This window comes from Eubalaena glacialis, chromosome 10 (genome assembly GCF_028564815.1).
Source record: "Eubalaena glacialis isolate mEubGla1 chromosome 10, mEubGla1.1.hap2.+ XY, whole genome shotgun sequence".
Taxonomy (NCBI): domain Eukaryota; kingdom Metazoa; phylum Chordata; class Mammalia; order Artiodactyla; family Balaenidae; genus Eubalaena; species Eubalaena glacialis.
The window spans coordinates 64,802,992-64,823,952 of NC_083725.1; the positions used below are offsets into that span (position 1 = coordinate 64,802,992).

General features: G+C 40.0%; 1 protein-coding gene across 4 annotated transcripts in view; it reads left to right on the forward strand.

The window, feature by feature from the left end:
• GAB2 (GRB2 associated binding protein 2) overlaps positions 1 to 20,961 on the forward strand; it is a 182,814-nt gene that overhangs the window by 102,217 nt on the left and 59,636 nt on the right. For all 4 annotated transcript variants that reach the window (XM_061204094.1, XM_061204095.1, XM_061204093.1 and 1 more), the window contains exon 2: positions 19,093 to 19,393. In XM_061204094.1, coding sequence (XP_061060077.1) covers positions 19,093 to 19,393 — 301 coding nt within the window. The remainder of the gene's footprint in view (positions 1 to 19,092; positions 19,394 to 20,961) is intronic.

The following is a 20,961-nucleotide window of genomic DNA, read 5'->3' on the forward strand; positions in this document are numbered from 1 at the left end:
CCAGCCCAGCTAACTGACTAGACACAGAGCTGGAAGCACAACCCAGATCTCCACGGTCCACTTCTTCCTCCAGTGCAACTCACTAAATTATAACTGCATTTTATCAACCATCATGAACAATGTAGTTCAGTGTTTCTCAAAATGGGGTTCTTGGACATTGTGTAGTAGAGTCATTTGGGGTTTGTAGCCCTGGACCCCACTCTAGACCTGCTGAGTCTGAATCCCTATTGAGACTGGGACCCGGAAACATTTACATTTAAACAGGTGTCTCAGTGATCCTGATGCACAGGAAAGTTTTAAATACCACTGTTAAGAAAGTGTGAAACCAGGTCTTTAGGGAAGCCAAAGCCCGCTGAGTCTTCTACTCTTTCATTACTTGGGTTTGGGGAGGTAGATGAGAGAAGACTTTGTCCCAGAGGAAAAGAAACAGTTTAACTCTACTTGTGGGCGTTATTTGTCTACCCTTACACCAACTTTGCCCTGATTTTCCCTGGTAACCTTCACTTAATTCAGTGCTTTAAATACAACTTAGATCAGAGCATTCAAGGACATGAAAGGGAGGTCCTTCGGTGAAATGACCTTTGTTTCTTCAAAATGCAAAGGGTTGGCAATGACTCATTTGTTGTTTTGTCAATGGGAGAGGTAATTTCACTAATGGATTCCCTGAGTCCTCTGCAGAAAGACTGACCTGGTCTTTGGGGAATCAATCTTGCATTCAGTCAGTGTAATCACTGATACAAGGCTCTTTGGTTTCCCAGATTGTGACCCTCTCCCTCTCACACATGTCAAATTCATTTTACCCCTTTGTTTAGGATGCAGTAGAGACAAAGAGTGGGTAGCACGCACTATGAGAGGTTGTCAGAGAGATGTGGCTGTGGTTCCCTTCCCCACCATAAGTCATAACACAACACCTGCTTGCTCAAGCTGGAATCTTGGAGTCGTTCTTTATTCTTCCTTCTCCCATATCCCCCATATTCAGTTCATCACCAGGGTCAGCCATTTCAGCCTCTGAAATACATCTTGAAGGTATATGTCCTTTGCCACTGTCCTGATCCAGATGCCATTATTTCTTAGTTGTCTATCTGAGCTCCCTACTCATGCTCTTTCTGCCTTCACTTCATTTGCTACAAGCCAGAATGATCCTTTAAGAAATGTAAATGTGAAAAAATGTAAAACCATTTAGCGGTCTCATGCTCTATTTATTTAAAAATACAGAAGTGCATGGATTAAAGTATGAAAGTTCCCTTATACTCTTATATACCCAACTCTCCTCCACAGGAAACCATTGCTAACAGTTTGGAATGCTTTTCTGAGCATCTGTAAGACACTGTGTGTTTGTGCATGTGTATACTGTATATGTATACTGTAAATACACATATATATGTAGTGGTGTGCATATGTATGTATCCATAAACATACAGGGTTTTTAATATAAGTAGGATCGTACTACATTGTTCTTGTTTGTTTCTTCGATTGCTCATATATCAGTTTATTTAATTATGCCCCTATTGACGGATCTTGTTCTATTTAAGATAAAAGCTACACTTCATAAAATGGCCTTCAAGGCTTCATTATGATCTGTCCCTGCTTTGTCCTCCTGATACTTTCCACTGTACTCACTATGCTCCAGCCACGCCCTGCTGTCAGGTCCTACCACGAGCCAAGCTTTCTTCCTCCTCAGGGCTTTTGCACATGTAGTTCTCTCTACCTGGGCTGCTCCGCTAGGTACATGACAGTCGTTCCGACATGGTGGACTGGGTCCTTAAAAACACACACACTTACTCACACCAAGCATTACTTATGCAGTGAATAAGTGTTTTACATGTGTTTGTACTTTAAAAAAAAAAATGTAGATATCGTGATTAGCGAAATAATTGAGTTAGTGAATTCCTCGCAGCTTTTATTTATTAGTTAACAAATACTAAAATGTATATTATTGTTCTATGAGGGAATTCTCAAATTTTTAATTTTGCGTTAATATTTGATACTGAGAACAGCTGACCTACAGAAAATACATAAAACTCAGCATGTGAAGCCTTTCTTAAAATAGCCCCAAATCACTCTTCTAGTCTTCCTTTCAGTGATTGCCTTTCCATGCTGTTTTTTATCTTCCTTCCTTCAGCTTCACAAACTTAGCTTTACTATTTGAACACACCAAGCTTTTTCTTATATAATTGATACTCCTGTTCAGAGATTCCAGCCTCCATATTTGAGAATTCACCTACTTATTAAAATTTATTTGTAACCCCAAAGCCAGTATTCACAGCTCTTTCAAGGTCAGTCACAGACATGCAATATGCAGAGCAGTGAAAAGTCTGAGCTCCCCATGTACGTGTTCCACGCTGAGACAGAACAAAGCCACACTCTGCCTTCTTGTTTCAGCTCTTACCCTGCAAACTAGTGCCCCTTCCTCTTAATGCCATGGTTTTCACATTTTTGTGCTTTTTCGTTTGATGATTTCACTATTTAAAATGCCCCCAAGCAGAGTGCTGAACTACTGTCTACGGCTCCTAAGCACAGGATCATCATGTACCTTTTGGAGAAAACACACGTGTTAGATAAACTTCATCTAGACTTGAGTTATAGTGCTGTTAGCTGCGAGTTCAATATTCATGAATCAGCAGTATATATTAAATAAGGTGTCTTTACACAGAAACAGACATAAAACAAGATTATGTATGGATTGGTTGACAAAAATATTTTGGCCAGAGGCTTGCAGGAACCTAACCCTGAATTTCCTCTAGGAGAAAGGATTCAGTATTTGCTAATTCAGTGTTTGTGGTGACTTTATAGACCATAACTACTGTGAATAATGAGAGTTAACTGTACTCGTATTATTCTCTTTTCCTGAAAAGTTCCTCCTCCAGTATTTTTTCTTCAGTTAGCAAAACTCCTCTCATCCTTCGAGACCCAATCCAGGTATCACCCGTGCTCTGCACCATTCCCTGACTGCTCCCAAGCAGAGTGCTCTCTGTTCATACCTCTATTGGAGTCCTGACCTCAGCACGCTGAGTCACCTGTGTACGTACCTGCCTGCCCTTTCCAAAGATCATGAGATCCTAAAGGACCTGGCACTAATAGGCACTGACATTTATCCACATTTGATAAATGTTGATTGAATGACTGGAAGGAGGAAGGAGAATAAATACTAATGGAAAAAAAATTGAAAGTGAAGGAAACAAGAGAATGGATTAAATAATGAATTTGATGAGAGCACATGGAAAGGACCTCTGAGTCATTCTTGTGGTAACAAACTGGTTCTGGGTCCAAAATAGGACACATGCTTAAAACCTGTGTTGCATATATATGGAATCTAAAAAAAAAAAAAGGTTATGAAGAACCTAGGGGCAGGACAGGAATAAAGACGCAGACATAGAGAATGGACTTGAGGATACGGGGAGGGGGAATGGTAAGCTGTGACAAAGTGAGAGAGTAGCATGGACATATATACACTACCAAATGTAAAATAACTAGCTAGTGGGAAGCAGCCCCATAGCACAGGGAGATCAGCTCGGTGCTTTGTGACCACCTAGAGGGGTGGGATAGGGAGGGTGGGAGGGAGGGAGACGCAAGAGGGAAGAGCTATGGGAACATATGTATATGTATAACTGATTCACTTTGTTATAAAGCAGAAACTAACACACCATTGTAAAGCAATTATACTCCAATAAAGATGTTAAAAAAAAAAGGTCAAAGAAATACCAATAAAACATCCAAAGAAATTAAAAAAAAAAAAAAAAACCTGTGTTAAATGAGGAAGAGTTTGTTGAGTCACCAGAAAGGGGAAACCTGGCTTCAGGATCACCTTGATTTAGGACACACATTTCATCAAGGTCCATCTTTTTAACTCTGCTCTCTCTTTGTTGTTCTTAGACTCCAGAGGGTGGTCCTTGCAACTTCAGGCTCTTATCATGCCAACCTTCTCTCCAGTGAAAGAGAGAGCCCACTCTTAGTAACACAAACAAAAGTCCTAGTGTTGAATCTTAATGACTGTTTGAGCTGGCTTGGAGCTCCTGCACATTGCTGAACCAATCACTGGATGAAATGTATTAATTGGCTTAATTTAGGTTCCCATGATCCACCCCCTGAAGCCTAGGGTTGGAGTCAGTTTCACATAAAGACATGCACTTTTCCATGGTATCTTTTGTGTTTATGGTGTCTGTGTACTATCTCACCCAGGATAGAGATGGTTAGAATGCTAGAAGTGTTACATTAGCAGATCATCTGACTGAGAGGTTTTGTTTGTATGTTTTTACCAAAAGAGGAAGCAAATAGACATTCTTTCCTTTTATTTCTTTGGTATACCTTTCACTGAAGAGTTATATAGTGCATAACATCCATCAAGCACTGTGCTAAATTTTGGAGCTAAAAAAGCCCCTGACCTCAGAATGGACTTGTCTTGTGGTAAGATAAAGTTCATACTGTGCCCAAGGAACAAGGAAGGTTCATTGGAGTCAGAGAGGATCTTTATTACTCAAATGAATGAGTCAGGAGCATATAACTATGATCCTAAGGGATTTGGATTTGAGGACTGGAAATAACTTTGGACTAGGAGCTGAGACCTAGATTCTAATTCCTCTGTCGACATCACCTACTAACTGTGAACTTGACCTTTCATAAACTCTGTGACCAGTGTTTCTCAAAGTGTAGTCAGCAGTTCATCTGCATTAGCTTCTCCTTAAGTTCTTTCTGGACCCTAAGCCCTGACTCAGTGGACCAAAAGATTGGGTCTGTGATCTCTTCAAATTGCTTAACTTGGATGAACCTCATTTTCTTCATCTATAAAAAAAAAAGGATTTATTTGCCTTGTAGCATTGGTTTGAGGATTAAATGTGATAATGGATAGAAAGCACATGGAATCTAGCAGGAACTCAAGTGCCTTTTTCCCTCCCTCAGAGTGTAAAATCACCATGGTCCAGAGTAGTTGAAGGATACCTAGAGGAAGGATAGCAGGAAGCTCTTTCTCACTCAGGAAGTGTTTCTCCAGAAATGTGTGACTGTTACAGTGTTCTTCATGCTGCAATGTGTTGGGATATAGTTGTACATCACGTACTCACAAGTCAGATCAAATTCTTCTTCTGTCTTTGTGATTATTTGGGCTGGAACTCAAACTACATCACCACCTGCAGTTTTACCAAGAGAAAGGTGAGTGTGAGTGATGAATGTGTGCATGTGTTATGGGTGGATTTTTTTATATATAAAGCAAAGAGCTTTTGAAGATGCACGTATTATGTTTTTAATGTCCCTGACTAATAAGTTCAATTTATTGATATCATCCAGTAACCTCAGTTAGATTCTAATTAACTAACTATAATCTTCACTTAACAGGATTCTCCTGGTTTGTTGGCAGTTTCTGGCTTTACCCTCATCAGAAAGATGGAAGTTAAAAGGACACGCCCATTTCTAGGAGTTACACAAAACCCTCTTCCAAGAAATGTCTTGACCCTTCTACAACTTTAGCCACAAGGCATGTGAGATTTGGTATCTGGAGAGATGGTTTGAAGCTCTGAGAAGTCCTTAGTCATCAAAGAAAAGTTCTGTTATCTTTGGTATAGTACCTAAGGCAAGGCAGAAGATTCTGGAGTTTCAGAAATATTTTCAACTGTCAAGGCTGAAACTAAGGGAGTTCTAGTTAATACTTGGTTTTGTGGAAGAACACATCCCTCTGTTCCAAGAATGAATAATCTGATTAAATGAGGTGTTACCATGTCAGATTTTCCTGGTTAAAAACACATAATGCTCTCACAGTTGGAAGAGACCTTAGTCCCTTTCTTCCTACTGATCCACTGCTCAACTCTCCCTCCCTACCCACTCCTAGTCTAGGCCAGGGGCTAGCAAGCCAATCTTGTCCGCCACCTCTTTTTCTAAATAGTTTTATTGGAACACAGCTACTCTCATTTGCTTACAAATTGTTTACAGCTTCTTCCACGCCACTATAGATTTGAGTAGCTGGGAGAGACTGTAGGGTCTGTGAGGCTTAAAATATTTACTCTCTGCTCTGTACAGAGAAAGTTTGCTAACCCCTGCTCTAGGCTAACTCCTCTTTAGTATCTCCGACGCTGAGCAGTTCTTCAGTTTCCAAAGGACCTGCTTTGGACCACTCCTTTAGAAAAATTCGTACTTACACTGAGCCAAAACTCTGCTTTTCTGTAGCATGCCCCTGTTGGCCCTAGTTCAGCTTTAGTATGTGGGATCACCCAAAATAAATCAAATCGTTCTTCTGTGCATTAGCCCCTTATATCTCAGAACACGACAGTCATGACTCCGGGCAAAACCTCCCTAAATCCTGGTACCACTGGATTTCAAGACCCTTTACACCACCAGAACTGAGCACAGCACTCCCGTGTGATCTGGCCAGTGTAAAGCTGAACTGGGGTCCACCTAAGTTTTCTAGGTGCCAAGAGCAATAGGAAGAAGTCATGTCTGCATTCTACATGCTTGGAGACCTTGGTATATAACCCAAAGAACAGAGACAGGTTCATGAGAGATATGCACTCTCCACTCAAAGCAAGAATGATGCAACTTCCGGGCCATATGTACCCATGGTGCATGTCTGTGGTCTGGGTGGTTGTGAAATGGTTTTTTGTTTTGTTTTGTTTTACTGGATTTGGGTACAAAAGGAAAACAGTCACTTCTGTTTCATCAGAGAAGGTGGTGGCGTTCTGTTAATCATAGACACAAGTGGAAGGTTCTAACTTTCTTGAGGGTTGGCCCTTACGCCATGTACTTCTTTAAGCCCCGTCGTTGAGTAAAGTGACTTGCATTGTCTTTTGTGCTCTGTCTCCCTGCCATCATCTCTCACTGTTGCAGAGCATTGCAACAGCTTCTTAGTTTTCCTACCTCTTATGTTTCCTTTCTCTGGTTGGTCTTCCTCATTCTGCCAGTTAAGGGCACAGTGATAACTATCATTTCTCTGCTAATCTCTTCTCTTCAGTGGCTCTCCATTATCAGTAAAGAAAAGATTAAAAATTCTTAGGATGGTGTTGGCTTTCCAGGACCACCAGACTCTTCCTTTCCTCTTTCTTTTCCACATTCAAAAAAGACTGTTCCACATTCTCTGAACCTGTCATATTTTCCCATACCCAGGTCTTGGTCATACTATGTGCTCTATAAGAACTGACCTTTCCTCCTTCTTTCCCAAAACCGTATATCAAACCCTACCTTCTTCACTGTTCATATTCATTCATGTTCATTTCTCTTTGTTGCTCTCTCTCTCTTCCCCTCTCCTGCCCATCCCTAAAGGTTTGATTCTCTGCTTCAGTGGTCTAATAGCATATTGTGTCCCTATTATGGTGCTTATAAAAATCTTTTTATTTTAGGGATATGTGTTCATGTCTTATCTCCCTGAATTGTTGTAAGCATTGTTAGTTGAAAGGAAAGTTTGGGTCTTGCCTTCTTTCTTTATCCCTCAAAGCATTTAGCAGAATTTGTGCTTGTTTTACTGAATACTATAGAAGGAGCTCATTGATTCGTCATGAACAGTGAAATAGCAAGAAGAGTTGAATTGGAAGTAGATGATTTTGAATCTGAGAGACTGGAAGAATCCTGATACCTTTAACCAGAATTCAGAGGAGTTGCTGATGTGTGGTATGTGGTAAGACAAAGGACAAAATAATGCCTTTTTAATGGTGGAAAAACTATGAATTGGAAATCTGGGGATCTTTCATAATGATAACTCTTTTGCCAGTTATATGATCTCAGAATGTCCTTGGGCTGCTTTAAAGTCAATAACTATGTTCTTGACATGTGTCATGCAGAGTTTGGTCCTAGCTGCTCTCACACTTAATAATTGTACTTAATTCTCAAATCAGTATTATTAGCTTTGTTATTTTCCCTTTTATATATTTGGTTATTAAGGCTTAGGAGATGTTAAATTTGTCCAAGGTTGTAGAGCAAGAACTAAGACTATAATTTGGGTCTTTTCACCCTAATCTCAAGCTTTGCTTATCACACTCTTGCATCATCTGTCTCATTCTGTTCTCCTTATTTCTCTGCATTTGTGCTCCTTGGTTTGAGTTTTTGTTGATCTGAATTAATAGTGTTTCTTCTGCCTGGCTGGGTTATACCAGGAATTAGGCATGAAGTGAAATAAGTCAACTAGGCTAAGTGAAATAAGCCAGTCACAAAAGGACATATATTGTGTGATTCCACATATATGAGTAGTCAAATTCAAAGATACAGAAAGTCTAATAGTGGTTTTCAGGGACTGGGTATAGGGAGGAATGGGGAGTTAATGTTTAATGGATACAGAATTTCAGTTGGGGAAGATGAAAAAGTTCTGGAGATGGATAGTGTTGATGGCTCTACAACAGTGTGAATATACTTAATGCCACAGAACTGTACACTTAAAATGGTTAAAATGGTAAATTTTATGTTATGTTTTACCACATTGAAAATAATTCATTTTATTTTAATAAAAAGAAAACTAAACCATAGGATTTGGACATTGCTATGCAGGTGATAGGGAGCCATTAAATTTTTGGATAGTGAAGTGGAATGACATGATCAGAGTTTTGCTCTGATCGGAAGATTAAACTGGAATCATTTATAAGTATTAATTTAGGATAACTGGTTAGGAAGCTATGCAAACAGTCCAGACTATAGGTAACAAGCACTTGAAATAGGAGTGCAAAAAGGCAGGTATGATATGGGCTGTTATGAATGGTGTTGCAGTAAACATACTTTTACATGTATTTTGGTGAATATATGTACACAATTATTTGAGGTAAGTACCTAGGAGTAGATACAAGGTCCTGAGGTTTGAGTATGTTCAGTTTTAGTAAACACTGCCATAGTTTTCCAAAGTGATTATACCAACTCACATTCCTACTAACAGGGTGTGAGAGTTTTTCCACATCCTTCCGCAAACTTACTATTGTCAGTCTTTTTCATTGGAACCATTCTGGTGGTTGTCTTAGTGTTATTGATTTGCATTTTCCTAATGAGTAATGAAGTTGAGATCTGTTTACATGTTTATCGCCATTTGGGTATCTTCTTTTGTGTAGTGTCTATTTAAACTTTTGCCTGTTTTTCTATTGAGTGGCCTTATTCTTGCTAATTTATAGACTTTTTTTTATGTGTTCTGAATATGAGTCCTTCATTGGATGTATGTATTGCAAATATCTCTTCTCACTTTCTTGGCTTGGTTTTTCATCCTCTTAACCGGTGCCTTTTGATAACCAGAAATTAAGTTTAATGTAGTATAATTGATTACTTTTTCTGTTGTCTTAGTACCTTTTGCATATTCGGGAAATCATTGCCTACCCCAAAGTCAGAAACATATTTTCCTTTGTTTTCCTCTAAATACTTTATTGTTTTATCTTTCACATTTGGGTTTATAATGATCTGAAATTAATTTTCACATGTGGCATGGCATAAGGATCAAGAATCTTTCTTTTCCCATGGTTATTGAATTTACCTAGTGCCACTTATCAAAAGGACAGGTTTTTTTCTCCATAGTACTGCCGTATCACCTTTTTCTTAAATCTAGTGATGATGTATGTAAGGGTCTGTTTCAGGATTCTTCTGTTCCATTGGCCTATTAGTCTATCTTTTAGCCTCTGCTTTTACTCTTCTAAAGAGACAAGGCTTTCCTCCTAGTGCCTAGCGTTGGTTACACCCAAATGGCCCTGGTAGTGGAAAGTAAAATGTATTAGTTATTTATTGCAGGATAACAAATTACCCCAAAGCTTACTGGCTTAAAAGAGCAATAAATGTTTATTATTTCATGTGGTTTCTGTGATTCAGCAATTTAGGAGCAATTTAGTTTGGTGGATTTGGCTCAGTGTCTCTCATGAAATTGCAGTCAAAAGTGCCTATAAAAAAAAAAAAGTGCCTATAGCTGCAGTCATCTTGACTGGGGCTGACGGATCTGCTTCTAAGAATGGCTCTTTTTCATAGCTGTCAGGAGGCCTTAGTTCTTCACCTTGTGCATTCCTCCTTAGTACTGCTTGAGTGTCCTTACAACATGGCAGCTGATCCAAAGGAGAACAAGAAAGAAGCTGCAGTGTCTTTTATGCCTTATCCTTGGAAGTCACACACTTTCATTTATGCAGTATCCTATTGTTCATCCTTATTCTGAATGAGAGGGGACTACATAAGGCTACACTGGGAAATGGATTCATTAGGGGCTATCTTGGAGGCTGGCTACTACACAGAAAAATAGGAGAAGCTGGCTGGTACCTTATTTATTTGTTTGTTTCCCCAAGGCAGAGACTCATGTCTGCTATTACAGTGAAGATTTCCTAGAGCTGACAGGTAGCTCGGTAGGTTTAGACATTCTGGTGACTCTTAGTTCACTCCATTTTGTGCCCTCGTGCTCAGGGGTCTGAACTCTAAAGTTTATTTATATTTTCATGTGATTCCTTAGGAGTCCATCTCCATCCCTGAGTGGGAAAGATTGAGGACAACTGGGTCTGGTTATAATCATTCGCCAACTATGAACCTTTCTCGCCATGATCTTTACTTCTCTTCTATGAACTTTCTAATTCTCATGTGGATAAGTTTTTTTTAATTAAACTTTTTATTTTGAGATAATTTTGGATACACATGTAGTCATAAGAATAATAGAGATCCCAAGTACCCTCTACCAGTTTCCCCCCAGTGGTAACATCTTCCAAAACTGTGCTACAGTATCACAACAAAGATGTTGGTATTGTTACAGTCAAGATCCAGAACATTTCCATCACCACAAGGATCTTTCATACTGCTCTCCTATAGCCACACCCACTTCTATCCCAGTCCGACCCTCTCCTTAACCACTGACAACCACTAATCTGTTGTCCATTCCTAAATTCTGTCATTTCAAGAATGCTCTATAAGTGGGATCACACATTATGTAACCTTCTGGGATTGGCTCTGACAAAATTCAGCATAATTCTCTGGAGATTCATTCAGGATTTTGCATGTGTCAATACTTTGTTCCTTTTTTTATTGCTGAGTAGTGTCCTATGGTATGGAAGTACCACAGTTTATTTACCACTTACCCATTGAAGGACATCTGGATTGTTCCCGTTTGGAACTATTGTAAATAAAACTTACATAAACATTCATTGACAAGTTTTCGTATGAATATGAATCTTCATTTCTCTGGGATAAATGCCCAGGAGTACAATTGCTGAGTCATACAGCAGTTGCATGTTTAGTTTTTTAAGAAGCTGCCAAACTGTTTTCCAGAGTGGCTATATCCTTTTAGAGTCTCACCAGCAATGTTTGAGTGACCCATTTTCTCTGCCTCATTGCCAGCATTTTGCGTTGTTACAATTTTTTTTTTTTAACCATTCTGATAGGTCTGTGATAATATCTCTTTGTGGTTTTGTGTTTTCCAAATGGCTAATGATACTGAACACCTTTACATGTGCTTATTTGCTATCTGCATATGCTCTTCAGTGAAATGTCTCTTCATGTCTTTTGCCCATGTCCTAATTGGATTGTTTCCCTTTCTAAACTATTGAGTGTTGGGAGTTCTTTATATGTTCTCCATACTCTCCTTTGTCAAATATGTGGTTGGCAAATATTTTCTCACACTCTGTAGCTTATCTTTTTAGCCTCTTAACCGTCTTTTGCAGAGCAAAAGTTTTGAATTTCAATGAAGTCTAATTTATAAATTTTTCCTTTTATGGATTATGGTTTTGGTGTCTAGTCTAAGAACTCTTCGCCTAGCCCTAGATCCCAAAGATTTCCTCCAATTTTTTCTAAATGTTTTATAGCTTTACATTTAAGTCCATGATTCATTTGGAGTTCATTTTTGTATAAGATGTGAGGCTTAGATTGATGTTCATTTTTCCCCCTCTGTGGATGCCCAGTTGCTTCAGCACCATTTGTTGAAAAGGCCATCTTTCCTCCACTGAATTGCTTTTTCACCTTGGTCAGAAATCAGTTGAGCATATTTGTGTAGGTCTATTTCTGGGTTTCCTGTTTTATTCCATTGTTCCTATGTGTATGTCCCTCTGCCAGTATCACATGGTCTTGATTTCTGTAGCTATACAATAATTATTGAAATCTAGTGGACTTGTTTCCCCACTTTTATCTTCTTTTTCAAAGTTGTTTTAGCTATTGTACTTTCTTTGCCTTTCCATATATGTTTTAGAATAATTTTGTCTACATTCATAAAAACTCTTGCTGGGATTTTGACAGAAATTGTGTTAAATCTGGACATCAGTTTGGAGAGATGTACTATGTTGTGTCTTCCAATCCATGAACATGGTGGGCCTCTCCATTTAGGTTTTTTAAAATTTCTTTTATCAGCATTGTATAGTTTTCAGCATACATGTCCTGAACATGTTTTGTTAGATTCACACCTCTTTCATTTTTAAAAAGGTGATTATAAATGGCATTGTGTTTTTATTTTCTATGCCCACGTGTTTATTTGCTAGTATACAGGAGCAAATCAATTTTTGTATGTTCATCTTGTCAGGCATACCTTGGAGATATTGCAAGTTTAATTCCAGACCACCACAGTAAAGCAAATACTGCAATAAAGCGAGTCATATGAACTTTTTGGTTTCCTGGTGTATATAAAGGTTATGTTTACACCATACTGTAGTCTATTAGTGTGCAATAGCATTATGTCTAAAAAACTATGTTAATACCTTAATTTAAAAATATTACTAAAAAATGCTAACCATCATCTGAGCCTTCATCAGATCACTGATCACAGATCACCATAACAAATATAATCATAATGAAAAAGTTTGAAATAGTGCAGGAATTACCAAAACGTGACACAGAGACACAAAGTGAGCAAATGCTGTTGCAAAAATGGTGCCAATAGATTTGCTTGACAGAGGGTTGCCATAAACCTTCAATTTGTATAATATGCAATGTCCACAAAGCATAATAAAGCAACGTGCAATACAATGAGGTACTCCTGTATTTTGTGACTTTGCCAGACTCACTTATTTGTCCCAGGAGTTTTTTCCTAAATTCCTTGGGATTTTCTATGTGGACAATCATGTCATCCAAATAGGGACAATTTTTTTTCTTCCTTTTCAATCTGTATGCCTTTTTAAAAATTGAGATACAGTTAATGTACAGTATTATATAAGATACAGGTGTACAGCATAATGCTTCACAATTTTTAAAGGTTATGCTCCATTTATAGTTATTATAAAATATTGGCTATACTCACTGTGTTGTACAATATATCCTTGTAGCTTATTTATTTTATATGTAATAGTTTGTACCTCTTAATCCCTGCCCCCTATCTTGCCCCTACCCCCTTCCCTCTCCCAACTGGTAACCACTAGTTTGTTCTCTATATCTGTGAGTCTGTTTCCTTTTTGTTATATTCACTAGTTTGTTTTATTTTAGATTCCACACATAAGTGATACCGTGCAGTATTTGTCTTTCTCTGACTTATTTCACTTAGCATAATGCTCTCTAAATCCATCAATCTGTATGCCTTTTATATCCATTTCTTGCTTTATTTCCCTGACTAGAACTTCAGCACTATGTTGAATAAGAGCGGTGAAAGCAGACATCCTTGCCTTGTTCCTGATCTTAGGGGGAAAGCATTCAGCCTTTCAATATGAAGTGTAATGTTAGTGTTGGTCTTTTGTTGATGCTCTTTATCAGATTGAGGAAGTTCCCCCTCTCTTCCTATTTTTTTGAGTTTTTATCATGAATGGGTGTTGAAATGTGTCATATGTTTCTTCTGCATTAATTGATAGGACCATGTGGTTTTTCTCCTTTAGCTTATTACTGCGGTTGATTACATTGATTGATTTTTTTAATATTGAATCAATTTTACGTCTTTGGAATAAACTCCACTTGGTCATGTTATATAATTCTTTTTATATCTTGCTGAATTCTGCTTGTATTTTACATTTAAGTCCTTGATCCATTTTGAGTTAATTTTTGTAGGAGATTTTGTACAGATGTAAGAACAGTCCTGAAGAAGCTATCCCCTTAAGAACATATTCAGGACTCAAGTTCCTGTATTCTCCTTGTATTACGTGTCAGTGCTCCAGCAGTAATTTTTCATTTCTATATCAATGGGTACTTTCAAGCTGAAGTGCCCAGACTCCTTTATAAATATTTATTAGAGGGTCCTGCACTCATCAAAATGAAGGGAACAAGATGCTGAAAAACTCACGTCATAGAGAATCCACAACATACCTTTATCTTATTCTCTTTTCTGTAATCCTCTTTTTTGTCCTCCTTTCCTACTTCCTACTGTGAAAGCTTACTTAACTTTTTAAATTGCATTTATTAGTTTGAATAAATGAATACATTGATTGAATGAAAAAAAAAAGTCAACAGATCTTTACTGAGTTCCCATATAGGCTAAGTACTCTGCCGAGTAACTGTTGGCCACACAGGACCCTAACATCAAGATGCTCGGAGCTTAAAGGGGAGGAAGACATATGAGCAATTGAAATGTCAAAGATGAGTGAAGAAATGCCACAGAAAGCACGGGTTGTTAAGGGAACAAGAGACAGGAGCACCAGCTCTATGGGAAGTTAGTAAAGGCCTTCCAGGAGAAGTGATATTTAACCTGGCACTAAGAAAATATAGGAATTTTCCAGATAGATGAGGTGAGGTGAAAGGCATTCTAGGAAGAAACGTCAGCTTGTGCACAGACATGAAGTCATGCAATTATGTGGCACATTTGGAGAATAATAAGTAACCTGTTATGCACCTGTAATTTCTGTAAGACCAGGAATTCATGCTGTATCCTCAGCATCTAGGATGATGCCTGTAACATAGTAAGCACTAAATAAATATTTGTTGGATGGATGGATGGATGGCAGGAAGGAAACATAAATGAGGCCAGGGAGATAAGAGAGGTTCGGTGATAAAGAGCCTTGCTTAGTAAATGCCTACCATGAAGATTGAAAGAGGAATAGGAGGAGATTTTATTCATCGTCTACTTGGGAAGAAACAACAAATACTAAAATATCTGTAATATGTTGTGAAAAAAAAATTGACATGATGTGAAAAGTACATTAAAAGTGTTATGATGGTTCAGAGGAAATAGAGGTCCATTTCAGCTGAGGGGATCAGAGAAATTGTCTTTGGAGCTAGACTCTTTGGAGTTGCTTATACTTAGTTCTGAATTGTATGGTTCCCCCAAGAACACATACGTGAAGTTGGAGCAGAGAGTGTTGTGGCAGAAGAGCGATGTGAATTTGGAACTAGACTAGATGGCTTTGCCTGCTCTGTCATAAATTTATCAGCATTTTGTAGGCAGCCATTTATCAGCCTGCACCACTTCTTGCAAGCGGAACCTGACAGGCTCCGATGTTATCTGTAGCAAACACCTTTTTCTTGTTTATGAGAGTGTCTGTGTGTGTGTTTATGCTTGCACCTGCACACCAGTGATTTGAAAGCAGCTCTTTCTACAGAGACAAGCACTAAAGGGGGATACATCAACTGAAACACAAGCTTCAATACCTTTTAAAAATGCACCTTGCTACCCATTATATGCATGCACGCACACACACAGATGCACACAGAGTTCTGTAAGTAGTGGCCTGGGCAAGATTTTAGGTGACTGTAGTAGATGGTACTTATATTTATTTCCTCAGCTCTATCCTATACCTTAATCTTCACTTCCACCAAGGCTTATCAGGCACCAGTTATATCCCCATGACCTTCTAGATTCTGTAAGGAGTTCATGTAAGAAAATGATTCATTAATTAATCCAGTACATACTTATTGATAACCACCTATGTGCCAGGCACTATTCTAAACACTGAGGATGCAGCATGGGATAAAAAGAACCAATCCCTGCTCTCTTGGAGTTTACATTCTGGGAGGTGGGTAGAATCAACAAAAATGTGGTGTTTTAGGTGGTGTAAGTGCTAGTGAGATCAGTATAGCAGAGTACGCGGGAGAGTGTGAGGGTTGGGTGGTCAGGAAAACAGTCTGTCCAGTAATGTGACACTTGAATAGTGACTTGAAGGAAAAAATAAGCAATGGGACTGTCTGGGACAGGAGTATTCCAGGCAGAGGGAACAACCAGAGCAAAGACCCCGAGGCAGGATTGTGTGGCCAGTGTGGCAAGAGCAGAATGGGCAAGGTGGAGAGTGGCAGGAGGTAAGGTGAGAGTTGTGGGATGAGAGACTGTCATACTAGGCCCACTGGCCATTATGAGGACTTCGGCTTTTACTCGGAGTGAGACAGAAAGCCAGTGGAGACTTGGTACAGAGAAGTGGCATGCTCTGATTTGCATCAGCATCCGTGTTGAGAATAGATTGCAGGATGAAAGCATAGAAGCAGGAAGATGACCAAATGGTGGACTCAATCAAGTGAGTTAACAGTGGAGGTGTGGAGAAGTGACCAGGTCGTAGATGTATTTTGAACTGTTTGGACCAACTGGATTTGCTGTTGGGTTAGGTGTGGAATGGGAAAGAAAGGAGTTGATGATGACATCAAGATTTTTGGTCTGAGCAACTGGAAGGCTGGAGCTGCTTGTAACTGAGATGGGAAAGATTGCAGGAAGAACAAGCTTGGAGGATATCAAGAGCTCAGTTTTGAGCACCTTAAGTTTGAGATGCCTATTAGTGAGGAGTTGAATATAAGACTCTAGAGTTGAATAGACCAGTCTGGGCTGGAGATACAAATTTAGGAATTGCAGCAGTTAGATGGCTTGCAAAGCTGTAAAATGGAATAAAATAACCTAGGAAGTGGGTGTAGAAAGAGAAGAGTCTGAGAACTGAGCACTGGGGCATTCCAACATTTAGAGATCAGGGAAATGAGAAGGAACCAGCACTGGAGACTGAAAAAGAGAGGCCAGGGAGATAGGAAAATTGAGAGTGAGCACTGAAGCCAAGTGAAGAAAGTGCTTCAAAGAGAACGGAATAATAAACTGTTATCAGATGTTGCTGAGAGATCAAGTGAAATGCAAATGTTGCTTTAGCAGCATGAAGTCTTTAAGACCTCTGTTGAGTTATTTTAGTAGGGGGTGGGGGGAGCTGGGGGAAGCCTGATTAGATTGCTTCCAAGAAAAGAATGGGAGGAGAGGAAACAATGATTAGTACTATAGAAAACTCTTTGAGGTTTTACTGTACAGGGGAGCAGAAAACTGGGCCATAGTTGGAAGGGAATGTGGGATCAAGTCAAGCTTTTCATTTTTTTTCTTAGTTGGGAGAAGTTGGGGTCCTGATGGGAATGATCCTAGGAGGGAGGGAGAATGCAGTGATTCCAGAGATACAGTGATGTCCACATGTAGGTGAGAGGGGATGCTCAAGTGGAAGAAGGTTGGCCTTAGACTCGGTGAACTGTCCATGCTCCCTAGTAACAAACTACGTTGCTACAAATGCAGACAGATTGGTAAATTTGGTGATGGAACATGTGTAGATTCTCTTTTGCTTGCTTGTATTTTCTCATACCAAAGAGTAGAGGTGCTGGAAGTTTAAAGAGAGGGAAGTTCGGGACTTCCCTGGTGGCGCAGCGGTTAGGAATCTGCCTGCCAATGCAGGGGACATAGGTTTGAGCCCTGGTCCGGGAAGATCCCACATGCTGCAGAGCAACTAAGCCCGTGCTCGACAACTACTGAGCCTGCGCCCTAGAGCCCACGAGCCACAACTACTGAGCCCGCACACCTAGAGCCTGTGCTCCGCAACAAGAGAAGCCACCTCAATGAGAAGCCCGCACACCACAACGAAGAGTAGCCCCCGCTCGCCGCAACTAGAGAAAGCCCGCGTGCAGCAACGAGGACCCAATGCAGCCAAATAAATAAATAAATAAAATTTTTAAATAAGATTAAAAAATAAAGAGAGAGAAGTTCAAAGACTGTTGCCAAAGAGCAAGAGAAAATCATGGACCAGGTAAATGTAGGACTGTCAGGCAGCCTAAGGGCTCACTTGAATTTAAAGTGAGAGCAGCCAATGTAGTTGTATGATTTTCTCCAACTACATACAGCTGAATGGGAACAGGCAGAGTAGGATGAGCATTAGACTTAGCCAGGGGTTGTGGAGAGGATAAAGGAGAGGAATGGAGAAAAAAAGCAAGGGAATGATGATAATGATGGATCACAGGAGCAAGTTAGGTAGGGAAGGAAGTGAGGACAGGGATAGAAGGTGAGAGTGCAAGGTGGCAGGATTAACGGAGTGAAGGTCCCAGTAGGATGTAACGAATTGTGATGACAGTCTGATCCTTGGCATTTGCAGTGCTTTAGGGTTGTATACATAGTGCTTTGTGTGTGTTTGCATAATATAAACCCTATAAGGTAGGTAGGACAGGTGGTGGTGATGTTGATTCTCATTCTATAGATGAAGCAAGATCCAAAGAAGTAAATAACTTTATCTAAAAGTCACACATTAAGTCAGTGGTAAAGCATAGACTCAACCCAAGGCTCTATTTTATATGTGATGTCTTTTTACCACTTTGTGTGGTGTCTGCTCACAGTATACTCGGTCTCATTGAAGAGGTGGAATGTAGAAGACAACATAAGGGAATATGTAATCAAGTGTTAAATTCTGTAGTATGACAGGATGTAAGGAGTTTATTCATTCAATAATGTATATTGAGTACTTAGTGTGTGCAGGGCTGTGTTATAAGTACTAGGGATATAGCAGTGAATGAGATGGGGAAATCCTGAAGTTATGTGCTTCAGAGAAGTTTTAGAAGGGTTTCTATGTGATTCTTCCAAGGCATCATGATTTGGTAAAAAGCACAGTGTACTGAAAGTTAGGAAACTTGTTTCTCTGCTACTTGCTGTGTGTGACATTGTTGCTTCAACTCACCATGTCTTATTGGGGGACCCCATCCATAAACTGAGATGTTACAGTTTTGCAAGTTCCACTCTGACTAAAAGGTGAGTCTGAGTCTGTATTCTAGCTTAATGGACTAATTGCTCTAAAGTGTTTTAGTCCTCATCAGACTTCCTGATCTAAGAAGTGGGAATGCCACATCTCTTCTCATAATGATAAGACCCTGTTTCCATAGTGAAATGCTGCACTAACGTGCATTCTAAAGTCATCCTTCATTTTTGAAACTCTGGGGAAATATGAAAGGGAGATAGAGGCCATGCTCAGCCTGCAGGTGCAACAGTCCCCGCCCTTAACCTGGTGACATCTGAGGACCTGTGAAAAGCTTTGAAGTAACTAATGACTTTCCACCCTCTTCTTACTCCTTCCTGTTCAGGCCTGGAAGAAACGCTGGTTTATCCTGCGGAGTGGGCGGATGAGCGGTGACCCAGATGTTCTGGAATACTACAAGAATGATCACTCCAAGAAGCCCCTGCGCATCATCAACCTGAACTTCTGCGAGCAGGTGGATGCAGGCCTGACCTTCAACAAGAAGGAGCTGCAGGATAGTTTTGTGTTTGACATCAAGACCAGCGAGCGCACCTTTTACCTGGTGGCTGAGACGGAGGAGGACATGAATAAGTGGGTCCAGAGCATCTGCCAGATCTGTGGCTTCAATCAGGCTGAGGAGAGCACAGGTATGGGAACAAACACGGATCTTTCTCAGAAGGGGCCAGGCGCTTCCTGGGAGGGGCTGGGAAGTTGGGGCTAGGATGATGGCCTTCACATTCCTTGACCAGGAGAACAACCTGTAGCTAAAGGCTTTCCTCTGTGGCAGAGGAGTAATAGACAAAGGGTAAGAGCGTGAAGGGGTTAGCCAAATATTAGCGGGCCTCCTAGCACTAAATATGCTCAAGTGGGAAACAGATATGTTGGGGTTATGATGAAGCTCAAGGTACTTGATGGCATTTCTTCAAGTACCTCCATGCCACCACATTTCTCAGGTCTGCACCTTTCTCCCCTTCCCTCAACTCTCTAGCTCTCTGTGCCCTGTTAACTGTCAGCCATCCCATAGGGCAACTCACACCTTTATCCCTTCTCTGATCCATCTCTGTCCGTTCCTGCCATCTATTTCAGACCATCCTGCACAGTTATCCTTGCCACTTTTTTTTGGCAGGGGGAGGTTTAGGATCCCTTGTGATTATTATTGATGTATAATCCAGCGTTCATTATGTTTACTTGGGAAGGGACAGTCAAGAGGGGGAAATTCTGATTTGTGTTGGGTTTTGTTAACCTTCAAAAAAAAAAAGAGTAGCTCAACTTTTAAAATACATTTTAAATTGCAGAAATGCTCTTTGACATTTGTTGGGGCTCATCCTCAACTCTGGGATGATTGAGGAGTAGGGTTTTTTTGAGGCGGATGGAGAGCCTAAATTAGTAGTTTCCTGAACCTGGTTACATATCAGAAGTAGAGGAACATTTTTTAAATGCTGATGCCAAGGACCCATATCAAATCAGTTAACTAAGAACCTCAGGGGTGGGACCTAGGCATTAGTGTCTTTTAAAAACTTCATTCTAAGTAGCAAGGGTCTGGGGCTCAACATCCGTTTTCTGTACATAAATGAAGGCCTCATACAGTCTCTGATTCATATACCTATTTTCTAAATTTTTTACAGCCCTTTAAAAACAAAAACCATTCCTAGCTCATCAGCAACATCATCCTCATCTGGGAATCTGTTAGAAATGCAAATTCTTGGGCCCCACTCCAGACTTACTGAATCAGAAACTCTGGGCGTGGAGCCCAGCAATCTGTGTTTTAATCAGCCTGCCAGGTGATCTGATGCACAGTTAAGTCTGAGAACCACTGGTTTAGATTCTTGCTGCTCAGAGTGGGCTTTGTGGACGAGCAGCGTCAACCTCTCCTGGGAACTTGTTAGAAATGCAGACGACTTCCGCCCAGACTTACAGCATCAGAATCTGCGTATCTTTAAGACTTCTTATTCTGAAATAATGTTAGACTTACAGAAGAGTTGCAGAAACTGTACAGCAAGTTCCCATATATCTTTCATTCAGCTTTCCCTGATGTTAACATCTTGCTTAACCAGGTATAGTGGTCAAAACTGAGCAGTTAACATTGATTGGTACAGTGCTGTTAACTGCAGTGTATTGGGATTTCACCTGTTTTTCACCAGTGTCTTTATTCTGTTCAGGATTCAATCCAGGATAGCACATTAGATTTGGTGGTTCTGTCTCCAGGGCTCCTCCA